General features: G+C 37.0%; 1 protein-coding gene across 1 annotated transcript in view; it reads left to right on the top strand.

Annotated features, from left to right (window-relative positions):
- The window catches only part of Dlg2 (discs large MAGUK scaffold protein 2), a 1,876,145-nt gene that overhangs the window by 312,857 nt on the left and 1,540,347 nt on the right, over positions 1–22,941 (top strand). Inside the window, exon 4 of the mRNA XM_037207364.1 lies at positions 18,054–18,149. Coding sequence (XP_037063259.1) covers positions 18,054–18,149 — 96 coding nt within the window. The remainder of the gene's footprint in view (positions 1–18,053; positions 18,150–22,941) is intronic.

The following is a 22,941-nucleotide window of genomic DNA, read 5'->3' as shown; positions in this document are numbered from 1 at the left end:
TGAACTGACTGCTTTGGCTTCTCCATCCTCATTAGGTTTATCTACAGGGACTCCTTTCTATCCAGTCATTGTCCTGTCTCTCAGAGTTATGATGTTTTACATGATACCAGTGTTCACGAACTGCTCCACACTTGCTCTGCTTCAGCTTCAGAGCTTAAGAGTGCAAGTGCAGGATTTTTTTCTGGCTGTATATCTTCAGGTCTAGGCTCTGCTCTGTTTGCTACTGCAGGGGTAGACTACTTTAGGTAGTCCCCTAAAAGGTACGTACTTTCTAGCTTCCTGATGGGTGTATCTTCATCATTGTATCTTCCATACCTATACAGAGCCCGGGAAATAAAAGGAAGACCATAAATATTGAACTAAGTTAATGGATAAAATAAGCAGTTAATATGTGGAAATTCCCTCTGCTTTATGCTGCTTCCCTTCCCTTCTCTCTGACTCTAAATTGTTTTCCTCTCATTCCTTCTTCACATTGTGTCTTGGTCAAGATGGTAGGTATGATTATAGCCCTTATACAGGAAGCAGCCAACTCATGTCATAGTTCTCCTTTGCTCTTTCCTCTGAGTTTGAACTTTTTTTTAAATCTTGGGGACAAAACACTGTTTGTATGAACTCTCTAGTTTGTATTGAATTCTATTTCCTGAGACCTTTGGGATTTTTAGCACTTGGTATTCAAATTGTAACATTTAAACAAATTAAAAATGAACAAAGCATTCTTACTCCAAAAGCCTTTTCTTGCAATTGAAAATACTTTTTAAAAAATGACAATACTTAATATCCTACCAAAGGATTTAAGACTTCTTTTTCAAAATCAATAAATGTGGCTCTGTTCTACCAGATGACCTGGATCAAGATAGCCACCACTGGTGCTTGAATAGTAGAGAAAGAGAAATGGGTAGAAAGAAGTGATCAAGCTGAAGATATAGCTAGAGCCCTTGCCCTAGATTCAATTCCTGTACCACAAAGCTAGCAAAATCAAAGAGCACATTAGGAGGGCATCCATACATTCTTGAGGTGCACAAGCATTCATGCAGTTAAGTTGATAACACCATTTCTTTGTACAATGAAAACTTGCTATATGGTACAGAGATTTACTTAGAGGCCCAGGAGAACTTTGCATATTACTTATTAACTTGGAATATAGCAGAACAAACTGTAGAGATAAAAATCCAGGTTCTCCTTCAATTTATATACCAAAAGCTGTTTTTAGGCATTATGTCTATTATTTAAAGAAACATGGCTAAGAAGTAGGTTTTCTCATTCTAAGTCTAGAGAACTCCCCTCTCTATTTGAACTGGCTGCCATTCTCATCATACCATGCTTAATGTCTCAGCCTGATGCTCAAGGGATGCTGTAAAAAAGGATGTGACATTATTCAAGTTGCATTATTTCCAACATGGATATCATTCATTACATTTTCATGACATACTTTCTCTTATTTTTATTAGTTCTTTGAAGATTTTGTGTACTGTGCCCCAAGCACATTAACACTCCCCCCCCAACTCCTTTTGGTTTCATCTTGTCTTCCCTTCCTCCCAAATTTGTTCTCTCTCCATCCCTCCCCCCATCTTCTCCCCACCAAATCCAAAATGTGATATCCTATATTGTTAAGTGTATGGCCTTCTACTGGTTCATGGTCAAAATGAATTCAAGAACACATCAGAAATTTAAACACCATGATCAAGTCAGCTCCATCCCAGAGATTCAGCGACATCTTGAAATTCATAAATTGACAAGTGTAATCTACAACATACATAGACTCAAAGAAAGAAACCATGTGATCATCTCATTAGAAGCAGAAAAAGCCTTTTTAAAAATGTAATATTCATTCATGATGAAAGTCCTGGAGAATCTAGAAATACAGGGAACATATATCAACATGTTAAAGGTAATATACAGCACCCACAGCCAACAGAATTTTAAGTAGAGAGAAACTCAAGCATTTCCACTAAAATCAGCAGCAAGATAAGGATGTCCACAATCTCCATTCTTGTTCAATATAGTACTTGAAGTCTTAGTTGAAGCAATGAGAGCAGTGAAGGAGATCAAAGAGGTACTAATAGGAAGGAAGTCAAAGCATCTTTGTTTGCAGACAGTATAATTCTTAGCATTGAAGACCACAAAGCCATCTGAAAACTCCTGCAGCTGCTAAACATATTCAGCAAAGCAGTAGGATCCAAAATTAACAAACAGCAGAATTTATTTATTTATTTTATGTGCATGTATGGGGTTGTGCACAAGACAAAGAGCCAATGTGAAAGTCAGAGGACAAATTCTGGAATTAGATTCTCTCTTTCCATTACTTAAGTTCTGGGAATGGAACTCAGGTCATTAGGCCTAGAGGCAGGTACATTTACCCACTGAGCAATCTTGCCAGATCTCATTATATATATATATATATATATATATATATATATATATATATATATATATTAAGATACACATGTCATATGTATATGACATGTGTATCTTAATATTCATTGTCTCAGTTTAAAATGGAGCTGTATATCCAATATATGAAATGGATGCCTTCATTTAAAAAATAGCACAAAAGAAATGGAACTTACTTTTCTAAGATCACAAAGCAAACACTTATATGTATACCATAAAATAAATCTTAAAAAAACTAAAAGTAAATTCTTGTCAAACTAGTAATTGGACCAAATGTTTTCTATTTCATGTATAAAACTCAAAAACCATGCAAACTGGTTAATTATCATCAGTTCCCATATTAAAAACATGTCAGAAATACTGACTATGTAAAAGATATTAAAATGGGGCAGATGCAAAGTCTACTCCTGTCCAAGAAGTGTTTGGATGACTCCAATGTCTTGGATTTTCCTAGACATGTTGGATGACTGGGATAACATTAGGATAGCATTTCTAAGGGTGTTTTTTGTTCTTGTCTGCCCACTAAGTCTGGAGAGAGTCACAATTAACAAACTGCTTTCCTATAACTATTTCTCCTGTTTTCTGTGTTCCAACCCTAGAGGAGTCAAAAATCAGGGTAGAGAGGCTTAATTTATTATACTGTTTTTTTTTCATTTTTATTTACTCAGCTAAGATTAGTGTTGGCACTTAAAGTGACTGTCTAAGAGTGAGCATAAAGGTAATGAGGTTGAATTTCTATCATTGGCAGGGAAATAACTTTCTCTAATGTGTAAGGTTATACATATTCACGGGGTATAGCTACCTTGGTACATTAAATTAAATCAAAGTAATTAGTATATCTATATCCTTATTTATGACTTTTTTGTATTAGTGATATTCAAAATCTTTTCAGCTGGCTATTTTGAATATACAATTAATTTTTAAAAGAGAAAATCACCTTACTGTGATGTAGAACACTAGAACTTAAAACTCTGCTAGATAACTCTGCTATTTTTGCCCTCCATCTTGCACTTATAGCCTTTGGAAACTACTGGTCTATTCCTTACTTATATGAAATCAATGTTTTGAGCTTCTTCATATGAACAAGAACATGTACTATTTGTCTCTCTGTACCTGCTTTGTATCTCTTTGTATAGTGTCTTTCAGGCTTAACCTGAGGCTGCAAATTACTAGATGCTATTATATTTTTTTTGATGGTAAAAAACTATTGCATGTGCATATATACTATATTTTATGTATCCATGCATTATTCTGTTAGATACTTATTTTGACTTAATCCATATCTTGACTATTTTGAATAGTGTTATAATAAACATAAATATCTAAACATTATACATATATATGCATATACATGTAAACATACAAATATACCCCAGACATACATATTTATCATTGGCATACAGATTTCCTTTCCTTCAGATACATATTCAGGGGCAATGTTGAGTGATATGGTCAAGTATCCTCTTCCTTCTCCTCTTTCTCTCCCTCTCTCTTTTGTCTTCCCCTCCTCCTCTTCCTCCGCTATCTCCTCCCCTCTTCTTTCTCCCGTTCCTCTTCCTCCTCCTCTTTCTCTTCATCCTCCCCCCTACTTTCTCCTCCTTTTATAGTGTTGGGGATCAAACCCAGGAGCTCAAGCACACTAAGGACTATTTATAGTTCTTATAGATGAACTCCTACAGTGTTTTCCATAATGGCTAAAGTAATTATGTTCACACTATATGTCAGACTTCTTCTTTCTCTGTAATCTTGCCAAAATTTGTTATTTTAATTTTAATAGTCATTCTAACTATGGTATCTTGTGATATTGATGTGCATTTCCCCCCTATGGTGACAGATGCTGAGTATTTAGAGAGACTCCTTGGATGTTTGTGTGCATGCTTTTGAGATATATTGATTAGGTCATTTGAATATTTTCTATATTTTCTTGTTAAGTTGTCTGAATTCTTTATTTTAATCTGGTTATCAATCCAAATTATTTTTTCCATTCTTCAAGTTTTCTTTCCACTCCTTTCTCATGTAAAAGCATTTTAGTCTTATGTAGATCTACTTTGTATGTTTTTGTGTTTATGGTATGTATGATCAATGTCTGATCTAAAATATTTTTTAGGACAATACCCATGTCCTCAAGGATTTGCTCTGTTTTCTTCTAATAATTTCATAGTTTGGAGCCTTACTTATAAGTCTCCAATACATTTTGGGCTTTTGTTAATGGTAAGTGATAGGAATCTAGTTTCATTCTTTTGCATATGGGTATCAAGTTTCTATTATCATCGATTTACAAAGCCCCCTAGCTCCAGTCACATGTTCTTGGTTCCCCCATTAAAAATCACTGGCTGCAAATCTGTGATTCATTCCTGGGATGCACATCCTACTCTATTGAGTTGTGGGTCTGTTTTCATACCAGTACTATGCTGTGATGGCCACTTTATCTTTTTAGTACATTTTAATGTCGTGTGTTATAACGTCATCTGCTTTGTTCTCTTTGCTCATGGTTGCTTTTATTCTTCTATATGAGTTTTAGGATGGATTTCCCTGCTGTGAAGGATATAGTTGGCATTTTGACTGTACTTAATTTGTATATCAATTGAAGTAGTGTGGACTTTTTCACAATATTAATTCTTTTAATCAATAAACATAGGATATTTTTCTATTTTATTGTCTTTATCAATTTGTTCATCAGTATTTTATAGCTTTAACTGTAAAGAGGCTTTAACTCTACTTAAATTTATTAATACATTATTCTTATCATTATGATAAGTATTGCTCTTTTAAGTTCTTAGACAGCTACTTTCTTATGGGCTGGTCTGTGTTAACTTCATATCCTACATTTTTTTGCTAATTTCATTCCACATTGTGTTAGCTTTTTCTTTGGTGGACCTTTTTGTTTCTGTATACCAAATCATAACATTTCTATTTTTTTTTCTGGCTAGATCTTTCCGATTTATACTGAACAAGAGATGGTAAAATGCCATCTTTGCTTGCATTATATATATTTTCTGCCACCATGCATTCCCATCTGATTTTGTTGTTATACATTTTTCGTTTTACTTTTAGCCAAGAATAACATTATTTTGTTTAATTTTATAAATTGTGAGGGTTTTTTTTTTTGTTTTTCGAGACAGGGTTTCTCTGTGTAGCTTTGTGCCTTTCCTGGGACTCACTTGGTAGCCCAGGCTGGCCTCGAACTCACAGAGATCCGCCTGCCTCTGCCTCCCGAGTGCTGGGATTAAAGGCGTGCGCCACCACTGCCCAGCCTAAATTGTGAGTTTTATTACAGGTCTTTTTTTTTATGTAATAGAGCATTTGAATTAATGTTGAATGGTAATAGTACAGTTGATTTCATAGGTTTTTCTTTTTAGACTACAACAGGAACTTAATGTTTAGTTTATTTGTTATATAAATGACTTTTGGAAAAGTGTTATTTCTACTAACAATATTCAATGTAATATAAAGAGTTTAAGATAGCCTATTTTAATATGCAGATACTATAAATGAGAGCTACTTTGAGAACTAATTTATGGTGGTAAATATATCTTGACTGAACTCTGCATAATTTAAAAACATATATTCTGGGGTTAGGCATTGTAGCTCATTCATAGAGTGCTTGTGCCTAGCATGCATTTTCTTTCCAGCACTTCAAATATAAAAATGCATATATTTAATCTAATGTCAATACTTACTGATTAAAGTGATCTAAAGGAGCTTTAGAAATGAAGTAAAGGGGTTGGTGAGATGGCTCAGCTGTTAAGTGTTTGTGGCAGCCTGCTTCCCAGCACTTGTCTGTAACTCTAGTTCTGGGTGAACTACTGCCCTGTTTTTGCCTCTGCACAAACATACCCCCCCATGCCTCACACATGTATATGTAAATAAAAAAGAAATATATAATGTATTATAATTTATATTGCAAGCCTGGAAAAATAATGGTAGAAAATGGAAAGATAAAACTTCAAGTAATATAAATTCAATTATGGACTTGTGTGTCTGATTCACAATTGGTCAGATTTTGATAACTTTCTGGAACTGTTAAGGCACGAAAGTAGCACTATGGATGCTCCTTGTAGAAGCAGACACTTTGAACTCCTCCATATGCAGCCTTTCAAGGGTTCTATAATGGTAAGTTTGTACTTTTTACCAATGCAAATCTCTATTTCAACGATCCATTTCTGTTATTTTTCACCATCACTCTCTGAGTATGTACTCCATCCCACATGGCTTAAGCATGCTTGGTTCACTCTGTTAGTTAGTGGTTACAGGCCTGAGTTCTCACACACATATGAGATACAAAATATCTCAATACCTTTAATCTCAATGACATGTAGGCATATTAATTAGCAACATTTTAAACTAAATGTATTATTAAGCTAATTTTACCTGTTCCTTTTTACCTTTAGTGCAATAACTAAGCCCCTGAAATTCAATTTATGATGGGCAATTATGGTACATAAGTTTCTGTTTGTCATTGCAAAGAACAAGAGATACTGGATGCGTGTCTGATGATTTGCAAAGTAGACATACAGAAGTTCCCAAAAATGCTCACTGTCTAGTGAGGAGACAAATCACAGAAGGCTTTTCAGCAGTTAACTAAATATAAAAGGTCATGGACCTGGATATTTTACTGACAGAGATTCAGATCTCTTTTCTGAAACTTGTTTTGTGGGTGTTCTAAATCATGAGGCCTAAACACATGAAATTGGTTTTCCTCCACAAAATAAGGGAGTGGTGACATTGATGTCTACCTTACAGGGATTTGTGTGAAGATGAAATGAACTAATATATGAAGAGTACCTAACAGAGGCGCGCGCGTGCGTGCGCGCGTGCGCGCGCGCACACACACACACACACACACACACACACACACACACACACATATACACACAACCTTTAATAAGCAATAGCTGCTATCATGGTGTTAATTATATTACCTTTGATAAAGGTGCTGGCCCTGATCTCTAAGTCCATGAAGGTGTTACAAAGACAAAGGTGAGGGCAATCTGCTTAAATGAGGAAAGCTGGACACTACCTCTACGATGCATCTTAAAGGACAAGTACCAACTAGACAAATAGAACGGCGTGGAGGACAGTGTGAGTGGCAGTAGAAAACATGCTCGAAGTCAAGAAGAATTCTAATCTTTCCTGCTTTCACAGTGAAATACTCTACATAAGTGTGGGGCAAAAGGGTATACACAATTGCAGGTGACACTAGGAAACGCAGTCCAGAACAACCCATGCCACTAAAGGTGGGTTAAAGAAGGTATCAGAAACCTTCCTAAAGATGGAAATTTGTGGCAGAACTCAGCAACTCACACTCTGCTTTAGATGAAGATCCTGATATCGGGCAAAGAGATCACAGTGAATTAGATTCATTAAGTAAAGAAGAGAAGAAAAGCACAAAAGATAGGAATTTTGTTCACAGGCGATTAAGGGAGTAAAAGAAACCAAAACATGATTGAAGATGCTATTTTGAAATTGTTTTTTGCTCCGTTTTCTGCAAACCAAATTGCATCATGGTGTATCTGTTGCCAAAAAGTGAGCTGGACTGAAAATACAAATGCTCTCAATTTAAAACCAGCCATTGGAAATAAAAGAAAATGCAGACAAAATAATGAAAACACTTTAATGCTTATAGATAAGTACTATTTGGGGACGGTTTTAATAAGCAAATGTTTATTTTAGTTGCTTAGAATATTCTCTTGGATTCTACATACATAAATTTCAACCCACGTTTTCCAGTTGCCATAACAACTTGATGCATTTGTTCTCTTGTGTCGTTTTTTATCACATCTTTTTCTTTTTTTTTTTTTTAAACTTTGGTTGCTATGATAACATGGTATAGTTGTTAAATTTATTCTATTCACATTTTGTTCTACAGGAAACTGGTGATTTGCTTTTATTTTCTCCAAAGAAGCTATATTACAGAAGAGTAATAAAGAAAATAGGGCCTAAATTAGTATTCAAATTTATATTAAATATTTAATTATGTGCATTGATTTATGCCTGAATAGTGTAACATCCGTGCGACACAGAGGATGCCGAGTGATGATCTAATTTCATTCAGAAGATAGGAACTAATATTTACTCTACCAAATAAGGAAAATGGGTGGTGTACATTGTAGATGAATCTTCAAGCATGACTTCAACCAGGAAATGGCTTAGAAATGTCAGGAAATACAACAAATACTGTCATTACTGGTTCCCTTGCTAACCATTTTGATTCTTTAGAAAGCTGGTGCTTATTTATTATAATGAAGGAAAGTTTTGGTTAAAAATCTCCACTCTGTGCTTCCCTGTTCCTGGGGAAGGGGCTGGAGGAATCTCTTACCAGATTCCTTTTGAAGAGAAGAATTAGATATTGGGGCAATATAAAGATATAAATAAATTTATTTCTGTTTATTCAGTTGATTCTTACTGTTTCCTCTATTTTGACCCTTCTTGGTGGTACTTTATTATCAATAAATTGTATCACCTAAAAATAGTTTTACAAGCTTTGTTGAAGAACATGCCAAGGTATAAGGGAAAAGGCTACAAGACTGTGACTATGACACTTGTTGAGACTCTAATAGCGACTAACTGCAATTCATGGCAATTATTTATCTCCTCATTTTTGGCTGAACAGCTATGTGAAATAGGAATGAAAATAATTGACCCACAGATTTTTTTCAATAGGATATATATATATATATATATATATATATATATATATATATATATATACACACATATGTGTGTGTGTGTGTGTGTGTATTCTATATACACTATTGAGATAGTTAATCTTGACTGTCGACTTGACATGGCTTAGAATCATCATGGAAATGAATTTCTGGGCTCATCTGTGAGGCGTTTTCTAGATTAGGTTTTTGAGGTGGGATGATCTGCCCTAAATACTAGATGTACCATCCCACAAGCTGAATTCCCGTCTACATGTGAAGGATAACACAAGCTGAGTACTAGCATTTGTCAGTCTGCTTTCTGACTAAGGATGCAATGAGACCAGCTGCCTCTGGCTCCTGCTGCCACGGCTTCCCTACCTTAAGGGACTGTATCTTCAATCTGTGAGCCAACACAAACCCTTTATCTTAAGTTGATTTTTACCAGTATTTTCTCATAGTAACAAGAAAAGTAAGTAATACAGTTATATGTGAGTATTCAAAAGGCTAGGGTCATGCTTAGCATGTAAGGTGCTGAATCCATCTTCCTTACCCCTTTCTACATTTCCTTCCGTCGAAGGTCAATGAGAGAGGGCACGGAGTGGGGGAGGTCTAGCTGAAGTAATGAGGCTATCTCTAGGACAGCCACTTCACAAGGAGTGTGTCTCCTTTGGACTTAATTTGAACAGGAGCTGTCTCTCATCACTCCATCTGTCCAAAAGAATAAAGCAGTAGAAAACCATTATATTGGGGTTACCTTGACTTTCTGAGAGTATTTGTGTTAGAACATTGACCTCATCACAGTCACATTTCATAGCCTAAAAAAAAATACTCTCAGAAGAGGCTTTGTTGTCAGAACTGGAGACAAATTTGGCTTTTTAAAGGATAATTGGGGGAAAAAATCTTCTAACTTTTCTAAGCCTCAGTTTCTCCTCTACGTTTAACACAGTAATCAAAGCATATCAAACAACTACAGACAATGACCAGTTTGCTGTCTGTTGATTATTACAAGACATAATAAATGCAAAATATCTCCAACAAATGTTTGTCCTTAGTATTGGACTGTTATGGCTGATAAGGGCATTGAATGGCCATCCAGAATTTTAGGAGCTTAGCTAAGTTACCTGGTAACCAAGGCAGACTTCTGGTTTAGCAGGAAAACAGAAGGATTCAGAGCACAAGAGTGCTCAGAACTGAGGATTCTGGGAACACTGAATCTTGGACTGAGGACAGTGAGGCAAATGTTTGCTGTCCTCAGCCACCTGTGCATACGAGTGTCCTGATATTTTGATAGGCTGGGTTATGACTGGCTCCAGAAATGAGTGCTGTGCTCTATATTGGAGTGACAAGTGTTTTCACTTGAGGGAGTAGGGAGCCTGGAATCGACAGTGTTACTGTGATCTTGTTCCTTCTTGATGCCTAAAGCACTCTCCAGTAATGAGCCAGAGCACTGGGGGAGATGCATGACTCCGGGAGGCCACTAGGGTGTCATTTAGAACCTCTCTGCTGGAACAATGGAGTCATATAAATTTCAACCCACATCCTCTAGTTGCCATGGTAACTTGATGCACTTGCCTTGAAGTGTCTTTTGTGTCTTCCGACCCTTTTGCTTTCTTTTATATTTTTAATCATCGGGGTTTTTATTTTGCCAGTAATTTCCTTAATGTGGCTGTGGCTTCTTACCCTCCTATTTCCCTATTCCTCCAATTTCTGAATATGTTGCCAAGGAGCAATTTAAAGCTGAACATAATAGTTGCATATATGTGTTCACACATTCCTGCTGTGCCTGTAAGTCAGCAAGTCAGCCTCCTTCCTGCTTGCCAGCCTTCTTGCAGTCATCCCCCCCACACACCACCAAGGCAGACAATTATCAGAAAACAGATACATTGCTAAAGCTGTTCAGTGCTTTAAAAAATAGCTTGTGTGTCTTAAACAAAAAAAAACATTATATAGTAAGTGGTCCTATTGTAGAGCTATTAACTGGTTTAGTATTTTTTTTTTTTCATTTGATTTCTGGTAGTCTGAATAAAGAGTATGATTGTCATCGCATTCCTTTCCTGCACTAGGTCACTTGAAAATTTTTAGATTATGAGGACAGTGTTTCAAGGTATAGAGAACAAGGTGCTTTGGGTTTGCATTCAGATACTATCATTTCTTAGTTATTCAACCATGGGCAGGTTAATCACACCAAGCCTCATACTAAAATAACTAAAGTAGGCTTTCAAAAAAACATAGGCTCACTTCAAAGATACTTTTTATGGATGAGTTGAGATAACATAGAGTACTTAGAACAAATCTGTTCAGGACATTATAGATATTATAAACATCGATTCCTTCACCAGGAAACTAACAGCAAGCATCAATGAATAGTCTGCAATTAAATTTTTAACTTATTAGATGCCTATATATCTTCTTCAGCATTATACCCTTCTCCACATCAAAGAGTTGAGGCAAACAAGCAAATACAGATTCCTATGCTATCACCTTATTTGAATGCTAAAAATGTGAAACGTGGACATGGATGAGCAGAGGCATTTTCCGGAAGTTGCCCCAGAAACATGACCACTTGTAACATTCAACTTAGGCTCCAAACTTCTGGGAGTAAATGGAGTTCAACATTTCAAACTAATAGGATATTTAGAAACTGTTCTTATCTATAGTAAGACAGCACTGACCGCCTCACCATAAGATCCTCCTTTTGTGGAAGAAGTGAGTGTATTGTTATATAAAAATGTTTAAGCAGGAACATTAGCAATGCTGGAAAACATTGAATGCAGGCATAGGGTTCTTGCTAATGTGTGTGTGCTGTAACTGCTATGCATTTGTATTCGGTGCTGACAGTGAAGAGAATAACAAGACAGAAACAAAATTAAATTTTAAAAGAACTACAGTTATGTAACAGGGCAACTACTCTGTCGAAGTATCAAGCCCTTCAGAGAGGAAGTCACAGAAGATTAAGCAAAATGGAAGGAGATCACACAGAAAATTCTTGAAGGAATAATCTCTATGTTACAGTAATTTAAAAATATAATTTCAAGTAACAAGAAAAACAAGCATGAAAGAAGAGATACATTTTTTTTCATTACTGTGGTTAAAAGGGGCAGTTCTAGATAAAAGTTCTTGGATTACATTCAATAATTTTATATCATCGAATAACTCTCACATCATATTTCATGGATTCATTATCAAATAATGTTTCCTTGAATAATTGAAGAATTATCTGTTTGATTACACTTCAGAAAAAGGATGGTTTTTTAGAATGGAACTAAACCAAATTAGAATTGCTCTTGCCTTTTTGGGGTAAGGAATTCTACCTCAATAAGCTTTTGTTTCTTTATCTGAAGCAGAGAAACTGAATTCTGCTGTAGGTTCTGCAGTGAAACTCTAGGAACCACGGACAAGACTTCTTGCTGTGGAATTGTCTTTGGTGTAACATGATGGAGCGGTCTGCAGGTGGCAATCTCCAGGGCGTGGCTCTGCCGAAGTTCCTGTCTCTGTTCTATTTTGTGCTGATGAGATCCCCGAGTTTCTACAGCTAGGATAGTTATTTCCAGACTTTTTTCAAAGCTACAATTTAGATTGGATTAAAAAAAATCAGATCCCAAAAGTAACACAAGAGGGCAGCTTGTAAGGATTTGGGCTTTTTGCTGCACTTTTAGAAAGTAGGCAGTTACTCAGTCCTCAGGAGCTGAGTCTGACAGAAAGCTAGGAAAGTATATTCATTCTGTATCCCACTTTGTTGCAGCCAGGAGTTTGTGATTCTGGTTATCTTCTGTAACATCAGTGTTCATATGCTTTGTAATAGGCCCTGTACAAGAGCTACTCAAAATGTTTAATAATCACACCTTATGCCTTGGAGTGGTTGGTCTATGCAAACACACAAACTGGACTTGGAGGGTAGAACGCGCGCGCGCGCACACACACACACGTTTTTAACTGGTGAGATGGCTCAGTAGTTAAGAGCATGTACTGCTCTTGCTGAGGACCCAAGTTCTGTTCTCAGTCCCAATTTAGGCAGCTCACAACCATTTATGACTCTTGCTCCAGGGAATCTGCTGCCTTCTTCTGTCCTCTGTGGTACTGCACTCACTCGTATACCCCCGTCCCCCTCAACCCATACACATAAATAAAAATAAAAATAAAATCTTCAAAAAATTATCCTTTAATTTTTTATTAATTTATTTATATGATGAATTAGCTTAAAGTTGGCAAATACATATTTTATAATACAAAGGATGTCTGTATTAACAGTGTATAATCAAAAAAATTGAGGAAATAACTCTGTAAGAGGAACAGCCTGAGATGCTGGGTTGAAAGTACTAGAGAGATGTTTCTGAGCAAAGGGTCTTACAGAAGTAGCTAATGGTGTGACATAAGAGAAAGTGGAAGGGAATGAAGATGATGGAAGTTAGAGTGAATGGAAATGGTGAGGACGGGAAGGTCTTTGATGAGTTTCCTTAGTTCAGTATTCAGTAAAGAAAGGGTAGTATTGAGGTTAAGGCAGAAATTCACAGACTGGCTGCCCTATGTCAGCTGTAGCCCAGTATTGTATTATTTTGGGCGTTTTCCATGTTAGTTCACATGCTGTTTTAAAATGTACACTCATTGTCAAAAACAAAATTTATGTAATAATCCCATTAGCTTTCATTGGGTATGCACGTAGCAGTCTGCATTCCACTTGTCAAGTAGGGAAGTGCTTTGGTAGGTGAATAGAGGGTCTGGGCTTACAGACAGAAAAACAAGAAACAAAACAAACAAACAAACAAACCAAAAAAACAAAAACAAAACTGAAGGAAGCAGGTCCGGGATCAAACGTCAGGCCAGTAAACTGAGAGTTATTTTCTGTACATGGTTTAAGCAGGGAACACTTTATCATGGAACCCGGTGTTGGAATAAACCACCTTACCCTGCTCTGTGAGTCTCCTGTCTTTTTGGAAGATTGGCCTATGTTACAGTTCTGCATCATTTTACTTCATGTAGAATGAGGGTGTTCTGTCAGGTCTAACGCAGCATCTCAGCCAGAAATGATGACCACTTGAAACCTTTTACTTCCTACTGTGAGTACTTGAAAAATCAAGAATTTCACATAACAGTAAGAACATCCAAATTTGCTCAGCAGCTCCAAACATCTGAACATGGGACTTGAGTTTCTTCTCCATAGTAAATGCATAGATGTGAGTACCTACACCTGTTGGGTAGAATGCTTACATCTCTTTTGCTAAGGAAGTACTCCTTATTCCAAAACATATCTAAACCTGGCTCACTTGCAATAGCTTAACATTTCAGCATGTAGATCATAAGCTTTGAAATTAGCATGTGTCATAATTACCTCAAATGCTCTACCTCACAATATCTAAGCTTTGTATGTGGAGATGCTCATATCCAGTAGAGCTATGAGGCCCACTTCTTTGAGAAAGTCTTTAGTATATTTAGATGAATATGTATTATTCTTGTTCCTTTTAGAAGTGGGAAAACTTTAGTTTCAATCTTTCAGTTTGTGTGTTTATGTATATGTGTGGGCACATGTTTGACAACTTGTGGGAGTTGAGTCAGTTCTCCCTACCATGAGGGTTCTCAAAGATGGTACTCGGGTATTAGCACATACTTGAGTCAGAGGGCATAAGGAAATCAATCTGCTACTGATCTAGAGTCTTCATCCCTACTGGCTAGCTTTCATAGTTTTGGAAAGTGGCATGCATGCTATACGGGGAGAAAAATAATCATTATCTTACCCATCATACCTACAAGTTACAACAATGACCAGTCTGACAAGATATGGCCACTGGTTCAATAGTGTCAGGAATATTATGGGAGCAACCAGCTACTTTCTGATTGGATTAGGGGCTACTCTACAAGTTGGCACTCATGTCTGGCACTGTTGCTGATGTCAAGAACATATGGGTAGATAGGTTTAGGCTCTAGCAGAAAACCTACTGCTGTTATTCTGCTAAATGAACATAATATTGAACCAATTCCTAATAACTTATTGTACTTAGATGGTTACTAATAAGAAGATCCACAACTGGTGAATATACAGAGAACAAGAGATTTCAGAGTGCTCATACCTAAATGAGACATCTATCTCACAACTCACTAACCAAGGCTCAGAGATCATCAGAGAAGAGGGGATGTAAAAAGTGTAAGAACCAGAAGTGGTAGTTGACTACAGTGAAATGATGTATTATGGACACAGCAGAGCAATTGCATGAATTAACTCACAGTGATTGTGTCAGCATGCACATGACTATGCAAAATGAAGTCAACCAAAATCCTAGCATGGTGAAGGGAGGTGGTCATAAAGCCCCACTACCAGCTGAGGCACTAGTGGCAATTGAAGGCTTCTGGGAGAAGGAGTCAGTTTTCTTTAAGCATGACGTCTCTGAAAAGCTACTCATGATCCAGTAGATGTCCCTCATGGTCATATTGACAACATGAAGTGGACTCTGTGGTTTAAAGAAAAAGAAATACATGAAATTGGGCAGGAATAGTAGTTGAAGGGATGAAGGAGGAGTTGGAAGGAAGAATATAGAGGAGCAGAACTGATCAAAACACATTATATCCATGTATAAATTCTCAAAGAATAAAACAAAAAATATTTATTGTGTGCATGTGCGTGCGTGTGTGCGTGTGTGTATGTGTGTGTGTGTGTGTGTGTGTGTGTGTGTGTGTGTGTGTGTGTGCATGTACATGTGCATGACATTGTAATGTGAAAGTCAGAGGAAACTTGTAGAAGCTGGTTCTCTCCTTCTACCACATGGAACCCAAGGATGGAACTCAGGTTGTCAGGCTTGGCAGTGAGCATGTTTACCATCTGAGCCATCTGGTCTACCCTTTAGTCTTGGTCTTAATCTTTGTCATTCTTAAACCTGAAGTCAGTAAAACATTAGAGAGAGGAGTGATGAAGTGAGGAGGACAAGATAGCTCTGCAACTATCAGCAGGACACATTTGCCTTCACCGTTGTACGTAGATGCCACGATAGTGTTTTTAGTTCAAAAAAGGCATCTCTAGTGTTTGTGACCCACTCGAAGTCCCCTACAATTATTAGTGCCATTAAACTGGTAATCTGCCGAGTAGTAGATAAAGGCTACTACAACTCTTTAGGGCATGGACTATAAAACAAGTTGGGACTTCCAACCTGACTATATAACTCATATGAATGTGCCCATTAAGTGACAAGACTTACTGGAATCAAGATACTGATTGCTTTTAAAATGTATGTATGGATGTATGAAATTCCATAAAGAAATGTATCAATCTGCATGCTAAAGTTAAAAAAAGAATTATAGGAGGACATCTACTGAAGTAATCCATCATATGAAGTCCTGACAATGCAAACTGCAGGGAAACCAGATAAGCAGTTGTATGGAATTAAAGGCCTGGAAAAGAACTACAGAGAATGGCCTTTTGTCACAAAGTGTTATGGATACTTACTGTGGCGGAAGTTTCATAGAATATATAGTTATCTTTAAAATATTCTTGTGTTAATTCATTGAGAACTTCATGCAGTGTATTTTGAACATATTCACTCCCTCAGTGCCCCTCTCCATTCACCACCATCTCCACTCCCCATCTTTTCCTACTTAACTTTGATATTACTTCTTTTTCTTTTTTTCCCCCAATCAAGTCCAGTTTGTGTTTCCCAACTTGTTTTGTGATTGGTGCCTCATTTTTCTGTGTTCAGCTTACCAGGGGTCACATCATTAATGAAAACTGACTCTCTCCCAGCAACTACCAATAACAATAGCTCCTCAGCTAATGCTAGGATCATGTGTCTATCTTTTACTCTCTATACTGGGACTTTGTCTGACTGGAGCCTGTGCAGTTTTTGTGCATACTGTCACAATGGCTGTGAGTTTATGTGTTTATTGGATATAAATTATGCATTGACAAAATTTACTTCCCTTAAAAAAAAAAAGGATGATGACTGAGCTGTGCCTCCAACATTGACCCTGGTGTTATCACCACACACATATGTAGAAACACATCTGGCATCATAGACTGAGCCTAGGCTGACAAAGGAACTCTATGACTTAGACACAAAGGTGTAGATGAAATTCTAAACAGTCTTAGTAAATAAGAAACACAGAGCCAAATATAGAGGTTATAGCCAAAGAGATCAGAGAGCCACAACTGCCTTATCTTATCACCTCACTTCCATTGCTTTTCCAGAGAGAACTTCTTCCTGTCTGACTTGTGTTTTTATTGCCTTTTTGTTCTGCTTTCTCATTTGCTCTAAGCCCAGTCACATGACTTCCTCATCACTACCTGTCTTTACAGACCTCCAGGTCTCTATGGTTAGTACTGGGATTAAAGGCGTGTGTCCCCATGCTTGGCTGTGTCCTTTACCACACAGAGACTCTGCCTGCCATGTGATAAGATTAAGGGCGTGTGCTACCACCGCCGGACTTCTGCTTAATGGCTATTTAATCTCTGATCTCCAGACAACTTTATTGATTAACATACAAATAAAATATCACCACACAAAGGAAATCCTAAGTATCTTCATTTCGTTGAGCCTAATATTTCTTTGTTAATAGAATTTTTGCTATTTTTAGACTTTCATACTTGAGTACAATATTTACATCATTTCCACTCATACCTCTTCTTCCTCTAACTCTTCCGAGGTCCTTCCTCAGATTCATGACCCCTTCCTCATAGAGTGAGGATACTTGAAAATAGATGTAAGATGAAATAAACTCTTCTATCTACTTATTAACCACGCTCAGCTTTTTACCAGGTCATCAGTTTACTTGGGACCAGTCCAATTTCAATATTCCCTGGTGGCAATGCTTTGGAATTTAAAAACTTGAATGTGTCCTATTTTGTATCTTCTCCTCAGGAGCAATATAAAAATGGGTTACATAGTACATCCATATTCTAAAATTGACATATGTAGCAGCTAATAACATTTATTCAGGTCTTAGGTATTTTAAGGTATGTGTTAAAAACTTGAAAAACATTTAATTTGCATTGCAGAAAATAAGTGTTGATTTTTAAACTTTTCATTTTATTTTTAGCTCACAGGTTGCAGTGGACCAAAGGAAAATATTTCATACATTGAGCAAAATAAAGAAAACCAGTGTTTTGAGGATGAAACTGAAGAAAAAACATGTGTGAGTGTTGTTCTTTGTTACTATACTTAGCACATTCCATGTGTCCTGTTTTCCAGAGATGTCATTTTCCAGCAGGGTTCCAATAGAAGAAAATGTATAACATAATTTCAAGCTTTTGTCTGGTATGCATCTTGACTGAGCTGACACTGAATGTGTGTCATTTTGAGTAGTTATGAGTTTCATTCTGGGGATCTGTGTTTTGGTGCTGTGGATTTAAGTTTCTGGTGATGATACAAACATTTGCATCATTGAAAAAAATCGTTTCACATGTAGAGTGTCATTTAAATGATTTAAAACATTTATAATATACTAAATACACATCCAGGAAAGGAAGCCAGTGGTGGTGGTTCTGCTCTTCTTTGAAGATGAAATGGAGGAGTGTGACCATGCCCAATGGACTCACGCATCTTTAGGCAATAAACTTTGGTCTCTAAGACACTTACTAACAGTCTGTGTCATGCATGGTCTTCTGGGGCTTACTATCTTTCCTCCCTCCTCTGTGATGTGCCTTGCATCTTAGGTATTGCATATGTACTAATTGGGGCTGGTAATCCCAAGGTCCCTTATCCTCTGCATTTTGACCCGTTGTGGGTCTTGTAATAGCTCCCTCCTGTCTGTTGCTAAGGGAAATGTATGCCATGAGGACTGAGAGTTGCACTTGCCTGTATGTATAAGATTAAGTATTTAAGATAGAGTTGGAGACTATATTTGTTTAGGGAACTTGAATAGTAGGTTCTCCTCTAGAAACTAAGATCTACAAATGACTATACTAATTGATATTACAGTGTATATAGGATGAATTTCACAAGGACCCACCTCTAGATGAAGAACTATAGGCAGTCAATGTCTACTGAGAAGGGAAAAAACAGTTTTCTCTAGGGATTATACAGGGTATCCAATCCAAAATTGTCAGTCCTAAACACAAGTACATACAAGCAACACCAAATAGACTCAATAGGTTTTACACACACATATGCATACACAATACACACACACACACACACACACACACACATGTATAATAACAATTTGGGAAGAAAGAGACTTGAATTTGAGAGGGATTGGAAGCAACATGGGAGGAGTGGAAATGACGTCAATACCATATGCATATGTGAAATTCTAAAACAAAGATTTTAAAAATTACAAAGAAAGAAAACAAACTTTTGGACTTCCTGGCTGTTCCCAAAGATATTTGTATTTTTCCTTCCTGAAGATGAAATCATCAAGCTTAAGTGGGAAACAAACTGTTCCAGTTTGCCAGGCAGATGAACTAAATACATTCTGGACACATAATTGCGAAGCTCTTGTGCTTTTATCATAGGGAAGCATCCAGCCCATCTATGCTACTTAAACTTTATCCCATCAGTTTCTTTTACTTATAGGAGGATTGTAATATTTTTAAGGAGACACTGAATATAAACATATTTACTACTGCCAAACCAACAGTAGGTTTATGATGTTGTTCAAACGAATTGCATGTTTGACATATTTTTGATGTGGCATTTTTATTAAAATTTGGATAATAAAAGTAAAGGCATCATTGTGAACTTTAGAATTCTATTGATGGAGAAACATTTTACATTTTGATGTGTTTCTTTCCTTTATTTAAATTTCACTTCTCTATGTTCTTTGAGTAATTTAAAATAATTGGGAACATTTTGAAGGAGTATGTTCTTTGTTTAAATAAATCTGCTAAGTAAAAGATAAAGTTTAGAGGTTTAATATTCCAGAGTTCTGGTGAGAAAATATGAGGATGTTTAATCAATTCCTGGGGAAAAGGGACACACACACACACACACACACACATACACACACACACACACACACGCACACGCACACGCACACGCACACGCGCACAAAGAATGGGCATCTCTTGGTGACTAAATAAATCAAGAGGTGGTTTAAGGTCAACAGCAGGGATGGTAGAAATGAAAATTGACAGATGGATAAGAGAGTAAGTTGAATCACAGTATCTTAAATCTGAAAGTAATGGAGGAGAGCAAAATGAAATATCTTGAAAGAAGGTATGTATAATCATTGAAAATTAAGTGTAGTATCCAAAATATCTAAAGGATAGTGTGAGAGAAAAGAAAGGACAAAAAATCTGCAGTTTACTACTAATTGGTTGGTGTGTCCACCTCTGAACCTGTGGATTGTATATGCCCCAGCATAGCTACAAATGTGACGTAACACAAAATCATAAACTAACTTACAACACAAATTATTTTCTTTTGGTAACTCAGTTGCATTGTTCTGAAGCCTGAATTTTATAGATGACAAAGTTGTGCTGCACTATCAAGAGGCTGGCCATCCAGACCTGGTACGATTTACCTCCTGTCTTGTTATGAGTAGTTATGTTCCCTCAAGCAGGCTAAATGATGTGTCTCTTTATTTGTAAGTTGAGAAATTACCTATTGTGTGTGTGCTGCAATGCTTTATCAAGTAGCCAAATGCTCTGTATATTTTATAATTTCAGAGATATAACTAAATGCTTCCTAAATTTACTTTATTTTAATATTTTTGATAACTAATTTTATTTTATTTTTTGGTGATAAAGGTACTGATGGATACCTTACAAAAACCACAATGAATGGGCTAGAAAGCGTGGTCTCTTTAAACAACAGTACAGAGGTCTCCAGGTAGAGTGAAATTTGATTGTAGGTAACATATTAGTCTTGGAAGAATCATGATGGAGGAGCAAAATATAACTGAAACTAAGAATATTTGGGTCATTTTCTCATATACTTACTGCCTAGATGTTTTTGGGCAAGTCACTCTGCTTTTTATTTTTTTCATCTACATCTCAAGTAACAGAATTGATGAAATAAATTGTGACTCCTTTAAATATTTTATTTATATCACTGAGGCAGAATGTTGAATTATTTTTAGAGAATTTTATTGTTGCTTGTATCACTTTTCTGTTGCTGTGATACAATATTATGACCAAGAACAACTTAGAGAAGAAAGAGTTGCTATGTCTTATGGTTCCAGAGGGGGAGTCCTTATTGGCTGGGAAGGTACAGCATTGTGGCAGGATCAGGAAGCTGAGAGACCACATCTTTATCCATATACAGGAAACAGAGTGAGGAGGATGGAAAACAGGATATGTGGTAAAGCTATACATCCTTAAGACTTACCCCAAGTGAGTTCCTTCTTCCAGGAAGAGTTTCCCTCCTAAAGGGACAATAACTTCTTCCAAAACACCACCAGCTGGAGACCAAGTATTCGGATACCGGAGGCATTTCTCATAAAACCACCATGTTTTGGTTCCTTGGCCCTCCTAGACCTATAGATATCTCCTCATGAAAACATTGCATATTTCTAACTTCAAAAGTCCCCATAATCTGTTAGTTTCAACACTACTCAAAAATCCAAAGTCTCTTTGACCCCCTGTAAAAGAAAAAAAAATATAAGAAACAAACAAACAAAATAAACAACAAATTACATACAATGGCACAGAATATACATTTCCATTCCATAAAAAATGACTGTGGGAAAAATGAAGAAAGATTGGACCAAAGCAAAACAGAAATCCAACAGGAAAAACACTAACCAAATCTGGTATCTCTATTTCCAGTATCTGGAGCTTCAATTTCAAAGATTTAGATGGCTCCACTCTTTCAGCCTTGCTGCCTACAATATATGCACCTCTTTCTTAGGTGGGGTCATTTCCTATATTCAGATCTTTTTGGCAGATGTCTCATGGCTATGGAATCTCTAGCATCTGTGGTAACCCAAGTTTTACCTTACTTCTCGGGGTAAGCAGCTTCATGCAGAGACCTTCTAAGGCCTACTTGAAGGAACTCTGACCTTTCTACATATTGTCTGGTCTCATCCAACGCTCTGAAACTGTGTAGGAATAATTCACAATCCCCTTAATCTTGTATCTTTCATACCTTCAAAGTTAGTGCCACATGAAAGACAGTGCTAAATTTGGCTATCAACTCGGGACATTTGGCACATTGGAAGCAGTTTTTGTATGTGGAAGCAGTTGCTTTCCAGGATCAGGGAACTTCTTATGCTTTCTCCTTCCACTGGTTGGAAAGTTAGCTGGGTAGGATCTTGCCCTCAGGGCATCCTTCCTACTCCAATGAGCATAGAAGGCTTCTCTTTAACATTCTTAATCTCTTTATATGACTTGTCTGCAATATTAAGCTTTCTAATGCTTTTTTCCTCTCCAAATGTCATATTTTAAATTTATTCTGTCCCATAGTTTATGCTTTTTCATTATAGACCTATACAGGACCAATATGTAGTAGCCACCCCACAGACTCAATGTTATGCTGTCTTGAAATTTTCTCCACTCAGAAAATTAGTCTGTGAATTTTTTTGTTTTCATTTTTCTTTATTAAGAAATTTTCTACTCACTCCATATACTATCCACAGATCCCCCCTCTTCCCTCCTCCCACCCCTGAGCCCTCTTTCACAAGCCACCCCACATCCCCACATCCCCCAAATCGAGGTCTCCCATGGAGAGTCAGCAGAGCCCAGCACACTGAGCTTAGGCAGGTCCAAGCCCCTTCCCACTGCACCAAGGCTGTGAAAGGTGTCACACCACAGGCACCGGATTCCAGAAGCCTACCCATAGACAGGACAGACCTTGATCCCCCTACATGGGTGCCCCCCAAACAGTTCAAGCCAAACAACTGTCTTCTGTATACATTGGGCCTAGTCCAGTCCCATGGGGCTCCACAGTCACCAGTCCAAAGTTCATGGACTTCCACTGGTGTGGCCAGTCATCTCCTCCCATCATGATCTTGATGTCCCTCACCTGCCATATCTCTCCTCTTT

Source organism: Peromyscus leucopus, chromosome 1 (assembly GCF_004664715.2).
Source record: "Peromyscus leucopus breed LL Stock chromosome 1, UCI_PerLeu_2.1, whole genome shotgun sequence".
Lineage (NCBI taxonomy): Eukaryota > Metazoa > Chordata > Mammalia > Rodentia > Cricetidae > Peromyscus > Peromyscus leucopus.
The sequence above is the reverse complement of the archived record's forward strand: the minus strand, read 5'-3'. Positions and strand labels throughout refer to the sequence as shown.